The 17904-nt window shown below is 34.4% G+C and overlaps 3 protein-coding genes and 1 long non-coding RNA gene across 5 annotated transcripts; 2 read left to right on the top strand and 2 right to left on the bottom strand.

Annotated features, from left to right (window-relative positions):
* Positions 1 to 684: 684 nt before the first annotated feature.
* On the bottom strand, positions 685 to 4970 carry LOC134259497 (S-formylglutathione hydrolase-like). The gene is made up of 10 exons (XM_062742073.1): positions 4879 to 4970; positions 4576 to 4650; positions 4228 to 4316; positions 3669 to 3767; positions 2922 to 3046; positions 2738 to 2802; positions 2317 to 2470; positions 1746 to 1811; positions 1314 to 1415; positions 685 to 1223 (listed from the first exon to the last, which is right to left on the bottom strand). Exons 1-10 carry the CDS (start codon positions 4932 to 4934, stop codon positions 1146 to 1148), a joined length of 909 nt encoding a protein of 302 aa, XP_062598057.1. The 5' UTR covers positions 4935 to 4970; the 3' UTR covers positions 685 to 1145.
* A 176-nt stretch (positions 4971 to 5146) lies between these two features.
* LOC134259498 (uncharacterized) lies at positions 5147 to 5727 on the top strand. The gene is made up of 3 exons (XR_009990370.1): positions 5147 to 5284; positions 5482 to 5523; positions 5652 to 5727. It is a non-coding gene; the product is annotated as an uncharacterized LOC134259498 (long non-coding RNA).
* A 274-nt stretch (positions 5728 to 6001) lies between these two features.
* Positions 6002 to 14915, top strand: LOC134259496 (myb/SANT-like DNA-binding domain-containing protein 4). 2 transcript variants are annotated; one of them, XM_062742072.1, is made up of 8 exons: positions 6002 to 6395; positions 7656 to 7818; positions 11444 to 11522; positions 11861 to 11941; positions 12170 to 12220; positions 12865 to 12921; positions 13151 to 13186; positions 13422 to 14915. In XM_062742072.1, exons 1-8 carry the CDS (start codon positions 6238 to 6240, stop codon positions 13595 to 13597), a joined length of 801 nt encoding a protein of 266 aa, XP_062598056.1. In that variant the 5' UTR covers positions 6002 to 6237; the 3' UTR covers positions 13598 to 14915. The 2 variants fall into 2 exon arrangements, with proteins under 2 accessions (XP_062598056.1, XP_062598055.1); XM_062742071.1 differs by having other exon boundaries at positions 13419 to 14915.
* A 20-nt stretch (positions 14916 to 14935) lies between these two features.
* LOC134259494 (putative nuclease HARBI1) lies at positions 14936 to 17367 on the bottom strand. The gene is made up of 3 exons (XM_062742070.1): positions 16706 to 17367; positions 15777 to 16031; positions 14936 to 15335 (listed from the first exon to the last, which is right to left on the bottom strand). The coding sequence occupies exons 1-3, from the start codon at positions 17038 to 17040 to the stop codon at positions 15110 to 15112; spliced, it is 816 nt and encodes a 271-aa protein (XP_062598054.1). The 5' UTR covers positions 17041 to 17367; the 3' UTR covers positions 14936 to 15109.
* Positions 17368 to 17904: the final 537 nt, after the last annotated feature.

The raw sequence follows: 17904 nt of genomic DNA, 5'->3' as shown, positions 1-17904 counted from the left end.
CTTCAGCTGAATCAATCAGCAGGCCTTTTCTTCAACCATTCCTCCAGCTGAATCAATCAGCAGGCCTTTTCTACAACCATTCCTCCAGCTGAATCAATCAGTAGGCCTTTTCTACAACCATTCCTCCAGCTGAATCAATCAGCAGGCCTTTTCTACCACCATTCCTCCAGTTGAATCAATCAGCAGGCCTTTTCTACAACCATTCCTCCAGCTGAATCAATCAGCAGGCCTTTTCTACAACCATTCCTCCAGCTGAATCAATCAGCAGGCCTTTTCTACAACCATTCCTCATGTTAAACACATAAACAGCAGGTCTTGATTTCTTAAAGAATAATTTTCATATCATGTGATTTGTCATTTCCAAAATTACTTTGTTAAAAATAATTTTGATTTTACAAACAAGCACTCTGATGATGACATATATAAGATGCTCAGTTTCTCCAAAACATAATCTCCAACAGAAATCAAATTTATGGACTTTACAGTCTGCTAAACTGTTTCCTATTTGGATGTATAAATGATCTCAATTTGTTTGATCAATGCTTTTATACTTTTAATTTCATGTAGACTTGAAGACATTTTCATCTTAGGTAAATAAATTACATGTATAATGCCTGCCACAATTTAGCATAATTTTCTCTTCACAAAGTAAATTTTTAAACTAACATAAAACTAACCAGATACTAATATCAGATAACGTTTATTGGTTGTATCACTTGGAAACTTTATCATTGAAAATCATTGAAACATTTATATCAATATAGTTCAATCAAGTCTGGATTCTGCTCAACAGAAATAAGGAAACTGCCATGGATCGATATGTGGTAATCTGCTTCCTGGCAGTGAGTAAGTATGAGTTTTATATTTTATCTTAAGTACCGGAAACATAGAGTACTTCCTACACTTACTGTAAATAAAGAACAGCTTCTAGGAGCTTTCTCTTAATTTCTAAAATAATTCTGTCAAGTATCTTGTAAGATTTACATGTATAACATGTAAACTATAGAGGAAAAGTAAAAACATCATAATACAAAGGTCCTTCTTGGAGAGTTTTTGTTTCTGTTACAATTCATGTCTCAGTATAAATCAACAGGATCAGTTTTAATCACAAAATTAATGTCAGCCTACGTAGGACGGATTCCATTTCACTTCAAGAACTTGGCGTGGTGTCTCAGATGGTCCTCCATAAATGTCGCCATGAAGTAGTAACTGTGATCGTAACCCTGAAAAACAAGTACGGAATAGAACATCAATATCCAGTACATCTTAATAAGTAAACCAAAGATGTCATACTTATTAATACACAGCATTACCTCTTGCATTCTCATGACCAGCTCCATCTTGGCCTCGGCACACGCTGTGACAAAGTTGTCTGGGAGAAGCTGACCCGCAGGCAGAAAGTTGTCAGCTTTACCCTGAAATACAGCAAATGGTGAGGGAATTATGTAATGTTCATATGCCTTTACCGCTATTCAACTGAGTGAATTAAACCAGTAAACTTAAGGGTTCTCCATGAGCAGAGGTTATGTGTGCATGTATGCTTGTGTAATTAAAATGAATAGTGGTTCGATTGAGAATTTGATTGCCAACATACTGCTTCTTGTAAAGTTTGCAACACAGTTAACTTTCAAATGATGGAGAACCCTGGAACTCCGAAATCTGAGTCAAGATTTCCACCTAAATATTAATTTTAATGAAGAAATTCAATTCTTTCTGACATATTTCCTCTTTACATGTGTTTATACCTGATCAACAAGAATCTTCAGTGGTGGACCATTGTACTTCTTCACCAAGCAACAGGAATCATACTCCTGACAAGAAAAAAACATAAACCAACTCAAATAAAACATTTACTTCTAATGTACATCACCAACCTCATCTTCCCAATATACATTGTTATTTGGTATTTATAGAAACAAAAAAAATCACAAATTAGTGTATGATTGTACACATACATAACATTATCTGACACAAATATGCTCCAAAATGATATTTCGTAAGAAGACAATCTTGCATACAGACTGTAATTATACAGAAATTACTGTAAATGTATTACATTTAGCCTTTATATTTATATTTATATTGATTTTTAAACAAGTTAGCGAAGATCTTACTAAGCATATTTCTCAATGTTCCTATTTATCTATGTGTGGAAGACATTTAGTGTTGTACTCAGCAGAAAGTGCTATAAAGAACACACAGAAATGTAATATGTTAACAATAAGTTCTTGTGAAAAGATAGGGGTTTACAGTATACTTGTAAACAACCATGGATTTCTGCCAAATCATTAAAGATACTTTGATGGATTAGTGTACCTTCCAGTCTTCTTGATTTTCTCCTAGGTAACCAGAGAAAGCTTTCTTCCCCCAGGGGCAGTTGACAGGGTTACAAATGGGTGCAAACGCACTGACACTCAGATATTTCCCAGGGTTCTTCAGTGCACAGATAAGGGATCCGTGTCCTCCCATACTGTAAACAAATAGAAATGGCTGACCAGGTGTGACAAGTAATTCCAACTGGATGTATCCCCAATCACCATCAACAACAAGTAAATTAATCTATCATTCACAATACTTTTACATTTTTTACATTGCTTTTATGATTCACAGTTAAAAAAAAATGATTCGAGTGCTCCAACAATAAAGTAACCCAGGTCAATATCCAATATTTCCCAAACTAATACAGAAGATTAAATTATCAATTACTTCAGTGAGTCAAGATTGATTTTAATCCTACCTGTGTCCAAATATACCCTGTTTATCTGCTAGTACTGGAAATTTGGAATTTACCAAATCTGGAAGCTATAAAGATACAATAAATGGTAAAATGCCAATTCGTCTTAAACCAATATTTCTAACAAAGAATTTATCAAACTTTGAAACATTTCTTAAAAGTAAGAGACAAATACAATCAGAGTTACCTCCTTTGTGACGTAGGAATACATTCTGTAGTTGTTTTTCCATTTGTCCTGAGTGGCATCGACATAAAATCCTGCCCCTGTCCCGAAATCCCAGCCATCTTCCTCCCCTTCAATGTTACAACCCCCTAAACAATGAGAAAGTAATGAAATTTACCATCACATATTTACATATGATAAAAAAACTCGTATTTACAATAAGTCAAATCATATTTCTAAGAAAGAGTTATTCCCCTTTAATCTCTCTCTATGGAAACTTTATGAAACATTCTTAGTGCGTTTCACTTTTTGGAAGACTTGTTTTCGTCATGGATGAAAATTTCTTAACAAACAATAGGGGCAATGCATATATGCAAATGCTATTCTTGCTTGAAGCATTTCAAAAAAGATTAATGTATTTAAAAAATACAGCAAGGTTTTCCCTAAGAATTGAAATAGCAGAGAGTGTTTAAAAATGGGGACTGGGGTTCCTTTCTACAGTGAATTGAGAGGGAATACCAGATAACCAGTTGATAATGTCATTTCTCAGCCCCTGGGCTCTAGCACAACCCTTTATATACAGGCAAAAGAAAATGGAGGAAAAAACATCAATTTTCCTACCACAAAAAATAAACTTGTCCCCCCTCCCTCCATTTATATAAAACATATATAGAACACTGCTTGTCTTTAACTTTCTCTTGTTTAGAGTCTTGGAATGGTGTTTGGTTTGAAAATAATAAACCCAATCTCAGCTGCTACACTGTGACTTACTTGGACTGGTGTCAGGTGCTACAATAATAAACCCCAGCTCTGCTGCTACTCTCTGGGCTCCAGCCTTCGTTACAAAATTCTGTTCAGTGCAGGTTAAACCTAAACATATATAAAATGGTAAATCAAAATGACGCCTAGTGTAATCATTTCTCCATTTACAGTGTTTGCACATTTTATTGAATAAATTCTTTTCTTCATTAGTTTTTATCATGAGAATCATAAACTGCACAAGCATCAGAGAACATTTTACTACATGTTTATTCCTTACTTCAGTTGATATAGATAATATGATATCACTGTCATGTCCATCGTTGTGACCACACAGTACGTTTTGTGTCAAGTGGATTCACATATAACATGTGATAAGTATTACATCTATCTATGTACAAAAAATGTAATTTTAAAAAATCTCCCACAGTTTGTAGTTGGGAATTATTTGTATAGATCTAACTTGTTGTGATTTTCTATCCCTCTCCCACGCTCAGGGATAGAAATGGACAACTTGTTGGATAAGAATCCTATCCAACCACAAATGAGGAAGATCATCCTATAATTTTACCTGACAACCAATACAGAACAGGACATTTGCCACTCTCTGCTTGGGGAGGAAGGAAAACACCAAACTTCATTGTACATTTAACCTCAGTACTGAAAAAAAGAGAACATTTTTTATCCCCCATACCAGGAAATTGAGGTCACATTCAATATTATCCATTAACCAGCTCTCCACAGTTGAAGTTTAAAAGCATTATGGTTTTATAAGCAACCAGACATTAGCCAGGGTGATTAGCAGGTTTCAGTTTATTTAGAATCCTGATATTTCTCCACTTGTTATTGAATACAAGTAGTACTACAGTTGGGATTATTTAAATCTGTGTGGTGCACAATTAGCCAAATAAATCCATACCTTTCATGACTGAAAACCTTCTGGTAACCTCCAAACATTTTGTTGCTTGATACTTCTGTCAAAGCCATGGTTGATCTTTAGAAGAAAACATGCATTATTTAAGAAACAGTAAACTGCTAAATGCTAATGATATTTTATCATGTGTTTGAGGCAATTCGGGACGCCGTACAAAGCTCGCTCATATTCATGTTACAGAAAGTAGATTTCTCTCATATATTCGTGAAGCTTACTTGCATAATGTTTATGAATTACAATGCATTAGTTAAATATGCTTGCCAACGATTAATTTGCTCATTTACTCACAAAGTTTGTCGCAACTCCCACTGAAATCTCTTCAAGCACCGGCTGACGAACAACATATAGGTCAATGCGACTCCGCTAAAAATAAATCCCCAAATAACTTCTAATTCAACTCATCAAGCATTTTTTAAAAAGCTTGACAACCTTTACAAAATATAAAGCACAGAGAGTTTAAAATATTTAAATACAGATGTATTTTCAGTAGAGCTTAAATATTTTTTTTTTTAATCTTTGTTTGAAAATTGCAAAAACGAGTATGCGGATTAATATTTTTCCTTACCTACTTTCACTTTCGACCAAACTGACGTGGACGTGAACAAAATGTAAACATCGCCTCAAAGGTGTTAATTTTTCAGTATGGGTGAGGGCAGAAAGCAGGGAGGGAGAATTTTTGTGTACCTACAATGTTGTGAGTGCATAATTTAATTAGATCTGTAACTGAGTCACTATTATTAACTCACAGTGATTTTCTCACAAAATGGAAGAAATCTGATAAATGCTAGAATATCGATCTATGGTTACATTATGATGATGATTAGATTATTACCTGATAGCATTCACTAAGTTGATATTAGCGCATTAAAGGTATACATTTGAACTTTGTAGATTTTGTCACAATAGCCACTATACTGGGTACAGGAATATTAGGTAGGTGACGTTTGTGGAGCAGTACAGATGCTAATAATGCTTTGCCTGCTTTATTTTAAATTCTAAGTGTCTGTTGACCAGTAGAGTGTTTGAACAATAATGATTATAAAGTCTTCCCTTTGAAACAGGTCTTCCAGTTACTTTGAGTGAATCTGGAATTTATCCCTTCTTGGTGTCTTTCCTGTTTGGTGCCTTTATGCAGGTGAGTTACTATATTTAAATTTTAATTTTAAACACAGATGTGTGGTTATCAGACCGAAATATACTTTGCTGCAGTCATGCAGTCTTTTGATCTCGGCCTGATTGCATCAATTTCAGTTGGGGAGGGTCCAGGGGATTAAATCAAAAAAATATTGACATTAGCAAAATTTTTTTTTAAAAATGGGGTCATCAGACAACTTATTATGAAGGTGACATGAATGTTAAGTAACTTTGTTTTCCATTGATCATACATACAGTTTAGCCTGTTAATCTGGACATCTATTCACAAAAAATCGTAAGTTTACGACTACGACTTGAACTTACGATAATCCTAAGATAAAAGTTACGAGCTATTCACGAAAGTGGTCGTAAGATCGACACATTGTCGTAAGTGAAAATCGATCGTAAGATTTTTCCTTCCTTGGTTACCGACAACTGCTCATGCGCAGTACATAGTACGAGAAAAGCGAAAGTAGGCCTAGCAGACGATTACGCAACACCCGAGTCTTGAAAATGAGCGCTGACAGCAGCAGGAAGAAGAATTGGAGTGCCGGAGAAATATCTCTCCTCGTGGATCTCGTATCCGAGAGGAAAGATGTGTTGAGGGGGAGATTTTCTCCGGCACTCACCTCAGCAGATAAGGCTGGGGCTTGGGAGGCCATCACCACAAGGTTTGTAAAATTTGTTTACAATGTCAAATCACTCTATAAAAGTATGCAACAACAGTAGATATGTGATTAACATGCAAGTATATTTAAATAAAAATATGAAATATCTGGATGTATAGTGTAAACAATACTGAACAATGTCTTAAAATGAAATTCCAAAATGAAATTCCTATCGGACTTACATTTGCAGGTGTATGGGGGAAAAGGGTGGTTGGGTAGGGGTAAGCATCGACGTCACTGTAGGCCCTATATTTCTTACGTTGAGTGTTCATTTTAGAAATGTGGATAAGTTGTTCATTTATATTATATAATATTGTGAAATCCGGTAATCTGATTAGTAAATAGTGAATACGAAGTATTTACTTATTTTTTTAATTGACGAATAATGACTCGAACGAACTGTCTCTTTTTCACTTTCGCTTTAGTCAAACCCATTAATTATACAGAGATTCGTAAGTTCACAAGTTTGCGAACTGCAGTGAGAAAGATTCTAAAGATATCCTGAAGAACTCTGAGGCCGAAAATACAAAACGATTAACAAGGATACCTGTTAACATTGTTTTCGGGAATATTTAAAACAAGCCATTCCATGGTTGAATTCGACGAGCATAGTTTTGATGCTGTTTACGGAGACTAAAGAAAATAAAGACAAGCATGCCATATATGGTTGTGTAGATAAATTATCGTATATGACATAGGTATTAACATTTTGTGAATGCATTTCCTTTGCAAGTATAAATGAGTGCGATTATAGGGGAGGGGTACTCTGGTTTATTCGGCGTTATATACCTCTATACCTTGTGTTATAATCATGTGATGGGTTAAAAAATTATTACTGAGAATTATAACCGAAATTAGTGTCTATGAGTAACATTCAATAAATTCTGAAACATTTACATTCAACCTATTTATGGTTTACAACAGACAGCATTTTATCTCTGTAAACATTAAGTAGGTATACATTGTACTACATGTAATAAATTTGGGAAATAATATAATATATAAATAAATATGAATTAGGTAAATATACTCCACATATCATCGGTCAATATCTGTCATCCTGGGTCACAATAAATACATATTGACCTACATTGAGTCCTTATTTGTATAATAATTTCATGTTGGAATTTAATTATGTTGAATATTTTTAAATATTTATACATTTCAAATATTTTTTCCTTAAGATTTTAAATTCTGTGCAATTTAGAAGATTGTTCATTATCTCATGAATTACCATATTCATTTTTTTATGAAACTATTCAGTGTAAATGCAGTTGGTGGAAGTGGACGTACCACAAAAGAAGTAAAAAAAAAGTGGCAGGATATTCAATCATCAACTAAAAAAAAGGAAGCGGAGAGAAAAAGACTATCCACTAAGACAGGGGGTGGCCCTCCCCCTGAGGACACCAAAGATTGGGAGAAGAGGGTAAGTTTTACATTCTAAGAAGGGCAGTTGGGAATTTTTGTTGCAAATGATTTAAAAGTTATCATGTTACTTGTAGCATACACAAAATATTTGTCAAATTTGAAACAAGTCTAATGATGTACGTCATTCAATTGCCACAAAATGATAGTTTACGATCATTTTAAGATATATTGGGCCAAAAGAAATAATAGTCTTGTTTCCTGCTACCAGCCAGAAAAAAATAGGGTAGGTAGGTAGGGAAATTATTATGCGCCCGGATCGATAGATCCCGGGCGTATATTGTTTTTGTCCTGTCTGTTTGTCTGTTTGTCTGTTTATCTGTTTGTCTGTTTGTCTGTTTATCTGTTTGTCTGTTGTCAACTTTAACCTTGGCCATAACTTTTGAACAATAAGAGATAGAGACTTCATATTTGGTATGCATACTCCACTAATAAAGTCCTTTCAAATGACATCAAGATCAATGACCTTGTGACCTTGACTGTGACCTATATGCTAAAAATAGCTTTTTACACTGTTTGTCATAACTTTTTAACCATAGGAGATAGGGACTTCATATTTGGTATGCATACTCCACTAATAAAGCCCTTTCAGTTGACAACAAGGTCAATGATCTTGTGACCTTGACTGTGACCTATATGCTAAAAATAGCTTTTTACACTTTTTGCCATAACTTTTGAACCATAGGAGATAGGATCTTCATATATGGGATGCATACTCCACTGATTAAGTTCTTTCAAATGACACCATGTTCAATGACCTTGTGACCTTGACTGTAACCTATATGCTAAAAATAGCTTTTACACTTTTTGCCATATCTTTTGAACCATAGGAGATAGGAACTTCATATTTGGGATGCATACTCCACTGATTAAGTTCTTTCAAATAACACCATGGTCAATGACCTTGACTGTGACCTATATGCTAAAAATAGCTTTTTACACTTTTTACCATAACTTTTAAACCATAGGAGATAGGGACTTCATATTTGGGATGCATACTCCACTGATTAAGTTCTTTCAAATGACACCACGGTCAATGACCTTGTGACCTTGACTGTGACCAATATGCTAAAAATAGATTTTTTGAACTTTGTTGCCGCCGGGCGCATAGTGTTTCACAAACACATCTTGTTTTATTTTTTAATTTTATTTTATTTTTTCCAATCATTATGGTATTTTTTTGGATATGAACTATGACAAAACCTAATTGAACATGTCATAGCTAAGGTCAATATCATCTTTTATAATGAAATTCCATGTCTTTGGATGTACAACTCGATTGGAATTTTATGAAAGTCCATATTTTAAACATATATTTCATGTAATACAACTTGAGTATATATATATTTTTTTTCACTTTTGAAACATGAAATTCCTATAAAAATTTGGAATTTTTTCCCCAAAAGCTAAAAAAGACTTTAGGGTCGGGTGCAAAAAAATAGGGTATGTCGGGTAGCAGGAAACAAGACTATTTTTTATTTTGGCCTTGGCATTAAATATATGAGCTAGGGCGATTATTAGGTCACCTGAGTAAACTCAGGTGACCTATTGCTATCCGTTTTCGTCCGTCGTCGTCCGTCGTCCGTCGTTCGTCGTGTGTTAACATTTGAACATTTTTAGCTTCTTCTCTGCAACCACTGAACCAATTTCAACCAAATTTGGTACAAAGCATCTATGGGTGAAGGGGAACAAAAATTGTGAATTTCATGATCCCTGCCCCCCTGGGGCCTGAGGGGTGGGGCCAAAACCACTAAAATTAATGCAATCTTTAAAAATCTTCTTCTTTACTCATGGACATCAAGCAGTCAAACTGTTTGCATGATTGTAATCAGCATTGAGTCCTCTACCAAAATTGTGAAATTCATGGCCCTGGGGTCAGGGGTTCTAGTGCTAGGGCGGGGCTAAATAAGTATATAGTGAAAATGCATTATTTCTTTGAAAATCTTCTTCTCTACTCCTGGGTATTAAATAAATGAACTAAGTACATAGTTATGATGAGCAAGAGTGCCTCTACCAAAATTGTGAATTTTATGGCCCCAGGGTCAGGGGTTCTGGTGTGAGGGCGGGCTCTATTGATTATATATAGTGAAAATACATGAATTCTTTGAAAATCTTCTACTCTGCTCCTAGGTATTGAATAAACTAACTAAGTGCATAGTTATGATGAGCAAGAGTGTCTCAACCAAAATTGTGAATTTTATGGCCCCAGGGTCAAGGGTTCTGGTGTTGGGGAGGGGGGGGGCTATATTGATTATATAGTGAAAATACATGAATTCTTTGAAAATCTTCTTCTCTGCTCCTAGGTATTTAGTAAACTAACTAAGTGCATAGTTATGATGAGCAAGAGTGCCTCAACCAAAATTGTGAATTTTATGGCCCCAGGGTCCAGGGTTCTGGTGTTAGGGTGGGGCTCTATAGATTATATAGTAAAAATACATGAATCTTTGAAAATCTTCTTCTCTGCTCGTAGGTATTAAATAAACTAACTAAGTGCATAGTTATGATGAGCAAGAGTGCCTCAACCAAAATTGTGAATTTTATGGCGCCTGGATCAAGGGTTCTGGGGAGGGGGGGGGGGGGCTCTATTGATTATATAGTGAAAATACATGAATTCTTTGAAAATCTTCTTCACTGCTCCTAGGTATTTAGTAAACTAACTAAGTGCATAGTTATGATGAGCAAGAGTGCCTCAACCAAAATTGTGAATTTTATGGCCCCAGGGTCCAGGGTTCTGGTGTTAGGGCGGGGCTCTATAGATTATATAGTAAAAATACATGAGTCTTTGAAAATCTTCTTCTCTGCTCGTAGGTATTAAATAAACTAACTAAGTGCATAGTTATGATGAGCAAGAGTGCCTCTACCAAAATTGTGAATTTTATGGCCCCAGGGTCAAGGGTTCTGGTGTTGGGGAGGGGGGGGGCTCTGTTGATTATATATTGAAAATACATGAATTCTTTGAAAATCTTCTTCACTGCTCCTAGGAATTAAATAAACTAAGTACATAGTTATGATGAGCAAGAATGCCTCTTTTAAAATTATGAATTTTATGGCCCCAGGGTCAGGGGTTCTGGTGTTAGGGGGGCGGGGCTCTATTGATTATACAGTGAAAATACATTGAATCTTGAAAATGTTATTCTCTGTCTCTGGTTATGAAGCAGATGAACTACCTTTATAGTTATGATGAGCAAGGGCCCTAATCTTGCAGACTTGTGAATTTCAAGGCCCCAGGGTCAGGGGTGGGGTGGGGGCTCTACTTATATACTGAAAATGAATTTATTGTTTGAAATCTGCTCTTTTGTATTTATAAAACATTTATTTTTTTTATATTAAGGGTGCCTTTTTAAAATTTGTGCAATGTGTGGACCTAGGGTCAGGGGTTTATGTCACAGTGTTAGGGGCACTACTGATTAGTTGGAATGCATTTTTGTTCCCCTACCCTGTGTATGGGTATTCAGTAACCAAGCTAAGCAACTGCTAAGTGTATTGTTATGATGATCAATGATGCCTCTTTCAAAATTGTGAATGTCATATAGCATCTGGCTTAAAACATGAATCAAATTCAATAACTGGAAAGTTGTTGCATAATGCTCAGGTGACCTATAAGGCCCGTGGGCCTCTTGTTTTAGATAATTGGAATCATCTCTGACAAAGTTATGTATGGGATTGACGGGGGTACAGACACTCTAGAGGTCTCAACAGGAACAGGTATGAACATCATTCATTTAATAAAAATTGTCTTTGCCTTTTAATTTTACATGTACTTTAAGTACAGTTTGATGAAATCAAGTAAGTCATCAAAGTATAGAAAAAAATCTTCAAATTGAATTGCACAGCAGATTGAATTAATTAATGAAATATTATTAGTATTAATCTCGCACGTGTGCATCAACAGCATGACCATGAAGAGTTTATTTTAAAGTAAATCAACATTCAGAGCTACATTCTGTTTTATATAATTTTATAACTGCATATTAAGGCATATGTATATTATTTTCCTTGCTATCTGAATAAAATGAAGATTTGAAGTGCATGATAATTTTCAGTTCTTAAAGCATGTAGTGAGAGTGAATGCAGAACTAGTGCACAGGCAGTGCTACCTGGGGTATCTGCCACAGAGACTGGAGGTACAGGTTTATAATTGTTCCAGCTAATTTGGAAGATCAGACAATTTCTATAATAAGATTTCATGTTTATGTTTTATCTGTAAAATTTTGAGTGAATCATTTATAGATAAAAAAGTTTTAAATTAAAACAATGAATACAATGCATAGAAGTTCATGGGAAAAAAACTTTACTTTAAATTGTACCTGTTAATGATAATGAATTCATTGCTACATTTGATATATTTATAGCTACCTGTAGCACACCAACTTCAGCTGAGGGAACCACAGATATTGAGCCAGGTATTAAGACCTTGTTTTATTAGAATTAAGATATAGCTATATAAATTACAAAATCTTACTACATGTATATGAAATACATGGTTAGGGTGTTGAAATCTAAAGTTGTGGAGTATAAAAACATAATTTTTATTGATTTTTAACCATGAAATGACAAGTCAAAAACAGTTTTGTCACAAAATGTAGAAAATTAAAACATTATAAGGCCATTCCAAGTTTTTTCTCTTTTTAGCATCCACTCATCTTTCAAAAACCTACCTACCTATTTGCAAAAAACACACATGCCAAAACATAAAACGTAAGCTGAAAAGTCATAAAAATGACGTCCTTCAAATGATTTGATCTAACTAAACTGCTTTAATAGAAGAAATATCTATTCTTAAGCAAAAACAACGGATTAAATGCTTACAATACACCCAATATAACTTACTGTACAGAATTATTTGGAGAAATTTACAAAATTAAAAAAATTTGACTAAATTTATCAATTTCAGGACTCCTATTTTTGTGTTTTTCTTCTCATATGGGGTGTCAAAAAACCAAGGTGCACGCGGACGCTAAACATAGAAAAACTTGGAATGGCCTAAATTAAAAAAAAAACAAATAAACCCACATATATCTGCAGTAATGAAAATGCATTTTTACAGTGGTCATTAATACGCGTAAAACTTTAGAAGACCAGGATGGCTCTAAAAGAAGCAAATGTAAGTACATGTATATAGCTAAAAGTTTTATATGTGTATCTTTATTGATTTTGCTCCACCCTCTCTCTCACTTTGTAAACTTAGCATAAATTTGAAAAAAAAAATCAGCATACTGTCATACAGAAATGAATTTGAATTTATATGAACATTTTTTTCTTACTTATTTTATGATTAAAAAATTAAAGTTACTGATTTTTATATTCAATTACCTTAATCCACTTGATTTCAGGTGAGAAACAAAGCAGCAGAAAGCAGAAGAACACAGGTGGGTTGATTTTATATGCACATGATATCTTGCAAACACTGACAAATTTGGCCTCCTGATTCCAAATACATTCACAAATATTATTTTAGGATTTTTAAAAATTGTCGCTTTTGAAAATTGTGATTTGATTAAATCTGCTTTGATCTATGATTATTTTAATATTATTAGTTTTAATTTTTTTAGTGTAAGCATTTTTTAGCCAAAATGTATTTATTAATTAATCTTAATTTAGCAGAAGATACATCTGAGCTCATCCTCATCCAGAGAGAGATGCTGGACATTATGAGGGAGGATGTTTCAATTAAGAGGAAAATATTGACATCGTTGGAGGAGTTGGTGACTTTAAAGAAAATTAAATTAGATAAACACTTGGAAGAGCAGACCCAAGGTCCATCATATTTTGAACTGTAATTTTAGGAATAAAATTTTTTCCTATGAAATATTTTGTCTAGGAGTTATTCACCTTAGCCACCATATTTTAATAGGGCAACATTCCCAGATCCCTTCAGTATGCAACTAAGTTCAATTTGTTACACTGGTTACTGAGGTAAAGATAACTCTATTGTTCTTATGAATATACATTTGTTAAAGCCTCTATTAATTCATGATTATAACATTGTAAATATTTTCCACTGTATATTTTTTGCCTGCAAGTTTAAAATTGGTTGCTCAAAGAGGTAAATTCAATAATTTGTCCTACAAGATGGCTACTAAGGGGAATAACTCCTGGACAAAATAGTTAGTGAAAATCATGACCCTGAATGTGGTTGTATCTTTAAAAGTCATGACACCTGGGGACATGGTGGGGTCACATTCAGAATTAATGTTTTACATGGGAATTATTGACTAAGGTGAGTGTTGTGGCCCATGAGGATCAACTATTCTGATCAGTGTTTAGCGTTCATTTTTTTTTTTGTCTTTTGTGTGTCATCTGCTTACATATCACATTATTGGTTGGTTGTTTGATGTTAACCTGACTTATCTTATTCTGTGCTCCAACACAAAATATTTTTACACAATGTCATAAGGCAAACCCGGTATATGTAAATCAACTTTTCTCTTGTTAAGTAGCCGTTTTTACAGCTTTTGGTAGACTGTGTAAAAAATATATTTTATACATGGTAATCGTTTCCAAGTTGAACAATTTATTTGCTAAAGCATGTTCAATATGTAGAATGGCAGGGTAATATTAATTATGATTTTACTGATGCATCCTATATGCAAAAAATTTGGGATAAATTTTGAATCCCTGTAGCTATATTGGGGCCACATTATATGTTAAGTTTAATGCTTTTTATGAGAATGAACAGGAAAGTACGTTGTTTTATTTTCTGATGAGAAAAGAAAGACCGTGTTGATTCAATTTATATAAAACATAAGGAAATTGCGATAATGTTGCAAAGAAATATTTATTTTACAGAATAAGTACCATATCCATTGGTTTATATCATTAGAACAGTGACATGAATTATGTATTTTTCAAATGGATGTTCAAGAATTCAGTCTAAACACAAGTCCTTACAAGTATGTGCAACATCAGTGAAAACAGTGATAATTTTTAGATATGAGTACAAAATCTGATCCTTGATTCAAATGAAATTTTCAATTTTTTACATACATATATAAAAAATTATTTGATCTTAACAATTTCCATCCTTGTCAATTAAATATTTATATTACAAATAAAACCTGTTAAAGTGTGAGTGGTTAAATAAATTAAGCATTTTTCTCTTCTTGTTATCAAGTACTTGTATATAGATAAATTTATTCAAAATTTTGAGTAAGAGCTTATCTTGTCATTTTTTCTCAAAAGTTTGCCACATAATGTTTAAGGATTATGATACCTGTATATATACCTTTCTTTTTTACACTGGACATGAGAACACTTACGGGTACTACTGAACATTTGTATAATTTTCACCACTAAATGAAAAGCTGAACGAGTCTTTCACGTTGCAGTGTACCATCACGATCTTGTCCCAGATAGACAGTGTCCTCCTCAGAATTTATCTCAACTCCATCACCCCCTGGTGCTACCAAAGGAACTTTTCTATCGATGCACACGTTGTGCAATTTCATTGCAACACTAATCACTTTAATACACTTTTCAGGGCTGAATGGCAAACATCCTCCAGTTTTGTGCAAGCATCTTAAAAAGGAAAAAAAAACAAGGTGTATTTGTGAAACACTGATTCCCTTGTATGCCGAGGGATGAAGTTTCTCAAATATAAGTCAAACTCTAAGGTCAAGGTCAAACTTGTTGGTAGCCAAAGGAAGGTTAAGTCACAATGAATATATATGTGAAATAAGGAAGCCCTTGTGCTAACGGTTTCAAAGATATAGTCAAGGTTTAAAGTTTTTAAAAGTGGACCAAACTATAAGTTCAAGGATCAAAAAGTCAATTATCAATCAATCGATTGATTATTGTGTTTTACACTACGTCGGGAATATTTCAGCCATATTTAGATGGTATTAGTTTAGGTCCTATATGAAAGATTTGAAGCTAGTGTTTTGGTTTTTATGGCTATTAATTTTGTTTAAACTGATAGATAAAAATAATTCAGGTTACATGTATATATATATGCTATACCTGAAACGCGATTTGAGGACGCCAAAGGCCCTTTCTACCACGACCCTCGTCTGTCCATGGGCCTTATTGTAGCGCTCCTCTGCCTCTGTTTGTGGGTGCAGCTTTGGAGTCATTAAGCATGCCTTTAAGGGATATCCGGAATCGCCAACCAGCCAGCAGTTGGGTAGCCCCTCCAAAACCTCCCGCAACTTGCTATTGTTGAATATGAAGCTGTCATGAACAGATCCTGGCCATTTACACACCATATTGGTGAATCTGTAATATACATATATCACAGGATTTACACTCTGTGTATACTTCAGAAGTAAATGTATAAAACCTATGAACAACTGTAAGCAAATTCAAAAAATATTTTGGTCCCCTGCTTTCAATGTCTTTTTGGGTGAGTCTAGATGTCATAATTATATATTGTGCTGAATATGAACACCATATGATACATGTATGCCATTCCAATGTTATCATCAAAATTGATTTTATTTTAAATTAGGTCAATCATGGTGGTCAAGGGGTCAGAAATCATAGTATACTCTGAAATATCTTGTCACAGATAACACACGTCAATGTGAAAACACTATCTCTTCTTCAACAAGTGATAAAAGAAAAAAAAGAAAAGTCAAAGGTCAAGGTCACAGGGTCAGAAATCATAATGTATTCAGAAAGGTCTTGTCACAGATAATACATCTCATTTAAATGTTTTGGAAAATTTAAAGTTAAGTTGAAATTGTTTGAAAAGCAGATCAAACTCCAAGGCCACGGAGTCAAAAATCACACAGTGCATTTAGAAAGGTCTTGTCACATGAAATAGGCATATATGTAATATCTCTTCTTTCAAAGGATATTACCAATGTTAATTTGTTTACTATAGACAAACAAACGAATAAGGCTTAATGCAAAAGCGTGGGACAATATATGAATAATCAGTCTCTAACCTTAAAGATGAGTCAACCACGCCCTGAACATTTAAGGCGTGGTATCCTTTACGACATACGTATACGTATTCGTCGTCCTTTGGAGCAAGGATAGGAATCAATGTTCCATCTACAGCGCCGATCACCCCAGGGAAGTTTGCAAGGTTGTAGAACTGCGTTTTGGTTTTTATGATATCTTGTTCTGATGTTGGAAAATTAATATTTTGCAGTCGCAGGTCAAGGGCTGACACAACTCGGGATATAACTCTCGACACCTTGGGTTGGGAAATCCCGTGTAGGTCGCCGCACTCCGATTGGAAGTCACCTTTGGCCAAATATCTCAAAGTCACCAGCATCTATACAATTAATTAAGACAACAAGTCAAATATAAAGGTCTTGGGACAATTAATATACATGTAAGATATGAAAGACATAGCTCTAACCAATCAAAAGTTATGGAGAAGGAATCAGTTGGGGGGTACGTGTGGTGAAATAAATTTAATAAAATGCCCCCAAGATCTTTCAGTCACGTGTTTGAAAGGGAGAGGTTGACAAACCAAAGGAAAATTTCCCCAACTCGAAAATCCTATTTCGGGGTGGAGGTGGGGTGGTTAGTAAGAGGCAATTTTTTTTTCAACGTCAACTTTTCAGTACAATTTTTTGGATACAGAAGTACATAGAACCGGTCTTTCAACGAACATTTTCAATAGTAAAAGTAATGTTGGGGGAGGGGGTGGGGGCATCCCCTCCCAGCCCCCTTTGTTGCTACGTGCCTGTCTTTGCTAGTGACGATGTAGAAAAAAGATGTTATATAATATAAACCTTAATCATTGATAATTAAGGATGTCCAAGCGTATATCAGGCACGTAGCAACCGGGGAGGGGGGCTGCCCCCTCTTTTTCCCAAACTTTACTTTTAATGTTGAAATTGTTCATTAAAATAGGATTTTCGAGTTTTGGCAATTTTCCTTTTTTTTTGGCTTGTCAACTTTTTCAGGTATAAGTCCCAAAAAATGTCTTTGGCTATGTAACATTTAGGGAATTAATTTCTATATGGATATTGTATATATAATTTTTTGTTCTCCCTCTAATTTTTTTATTTGATGTATTGCTTGACCCATATGGGTGTATTATGTAATAAAGAGTAGTATTCATAATAAACCGGGCGGTGGTTTTTGATAATAGAATTTTTAAACATAGCCAATCTTCAAGAAGTATATG

This window comes from Saccostrea cucullata, unplaced genomic scaffold, assembly GCF_032062105.1.
Source record: "Saccostrea cucullata isolate Sc308-1 unplaced genomic scaffold, CSIRO_AGI_Scuc_v1 ctg13307, whole genome shotgun sequence".
NCBI lineage: Eukaryota > Metazoa > Mollusca > Bivalvia > Ostreida > Ostreidae > Saccostrea > Saccostrea cuccullata.
This window is presented reverse-complemented; position numbering and strand designations above follow the sequence as displayed.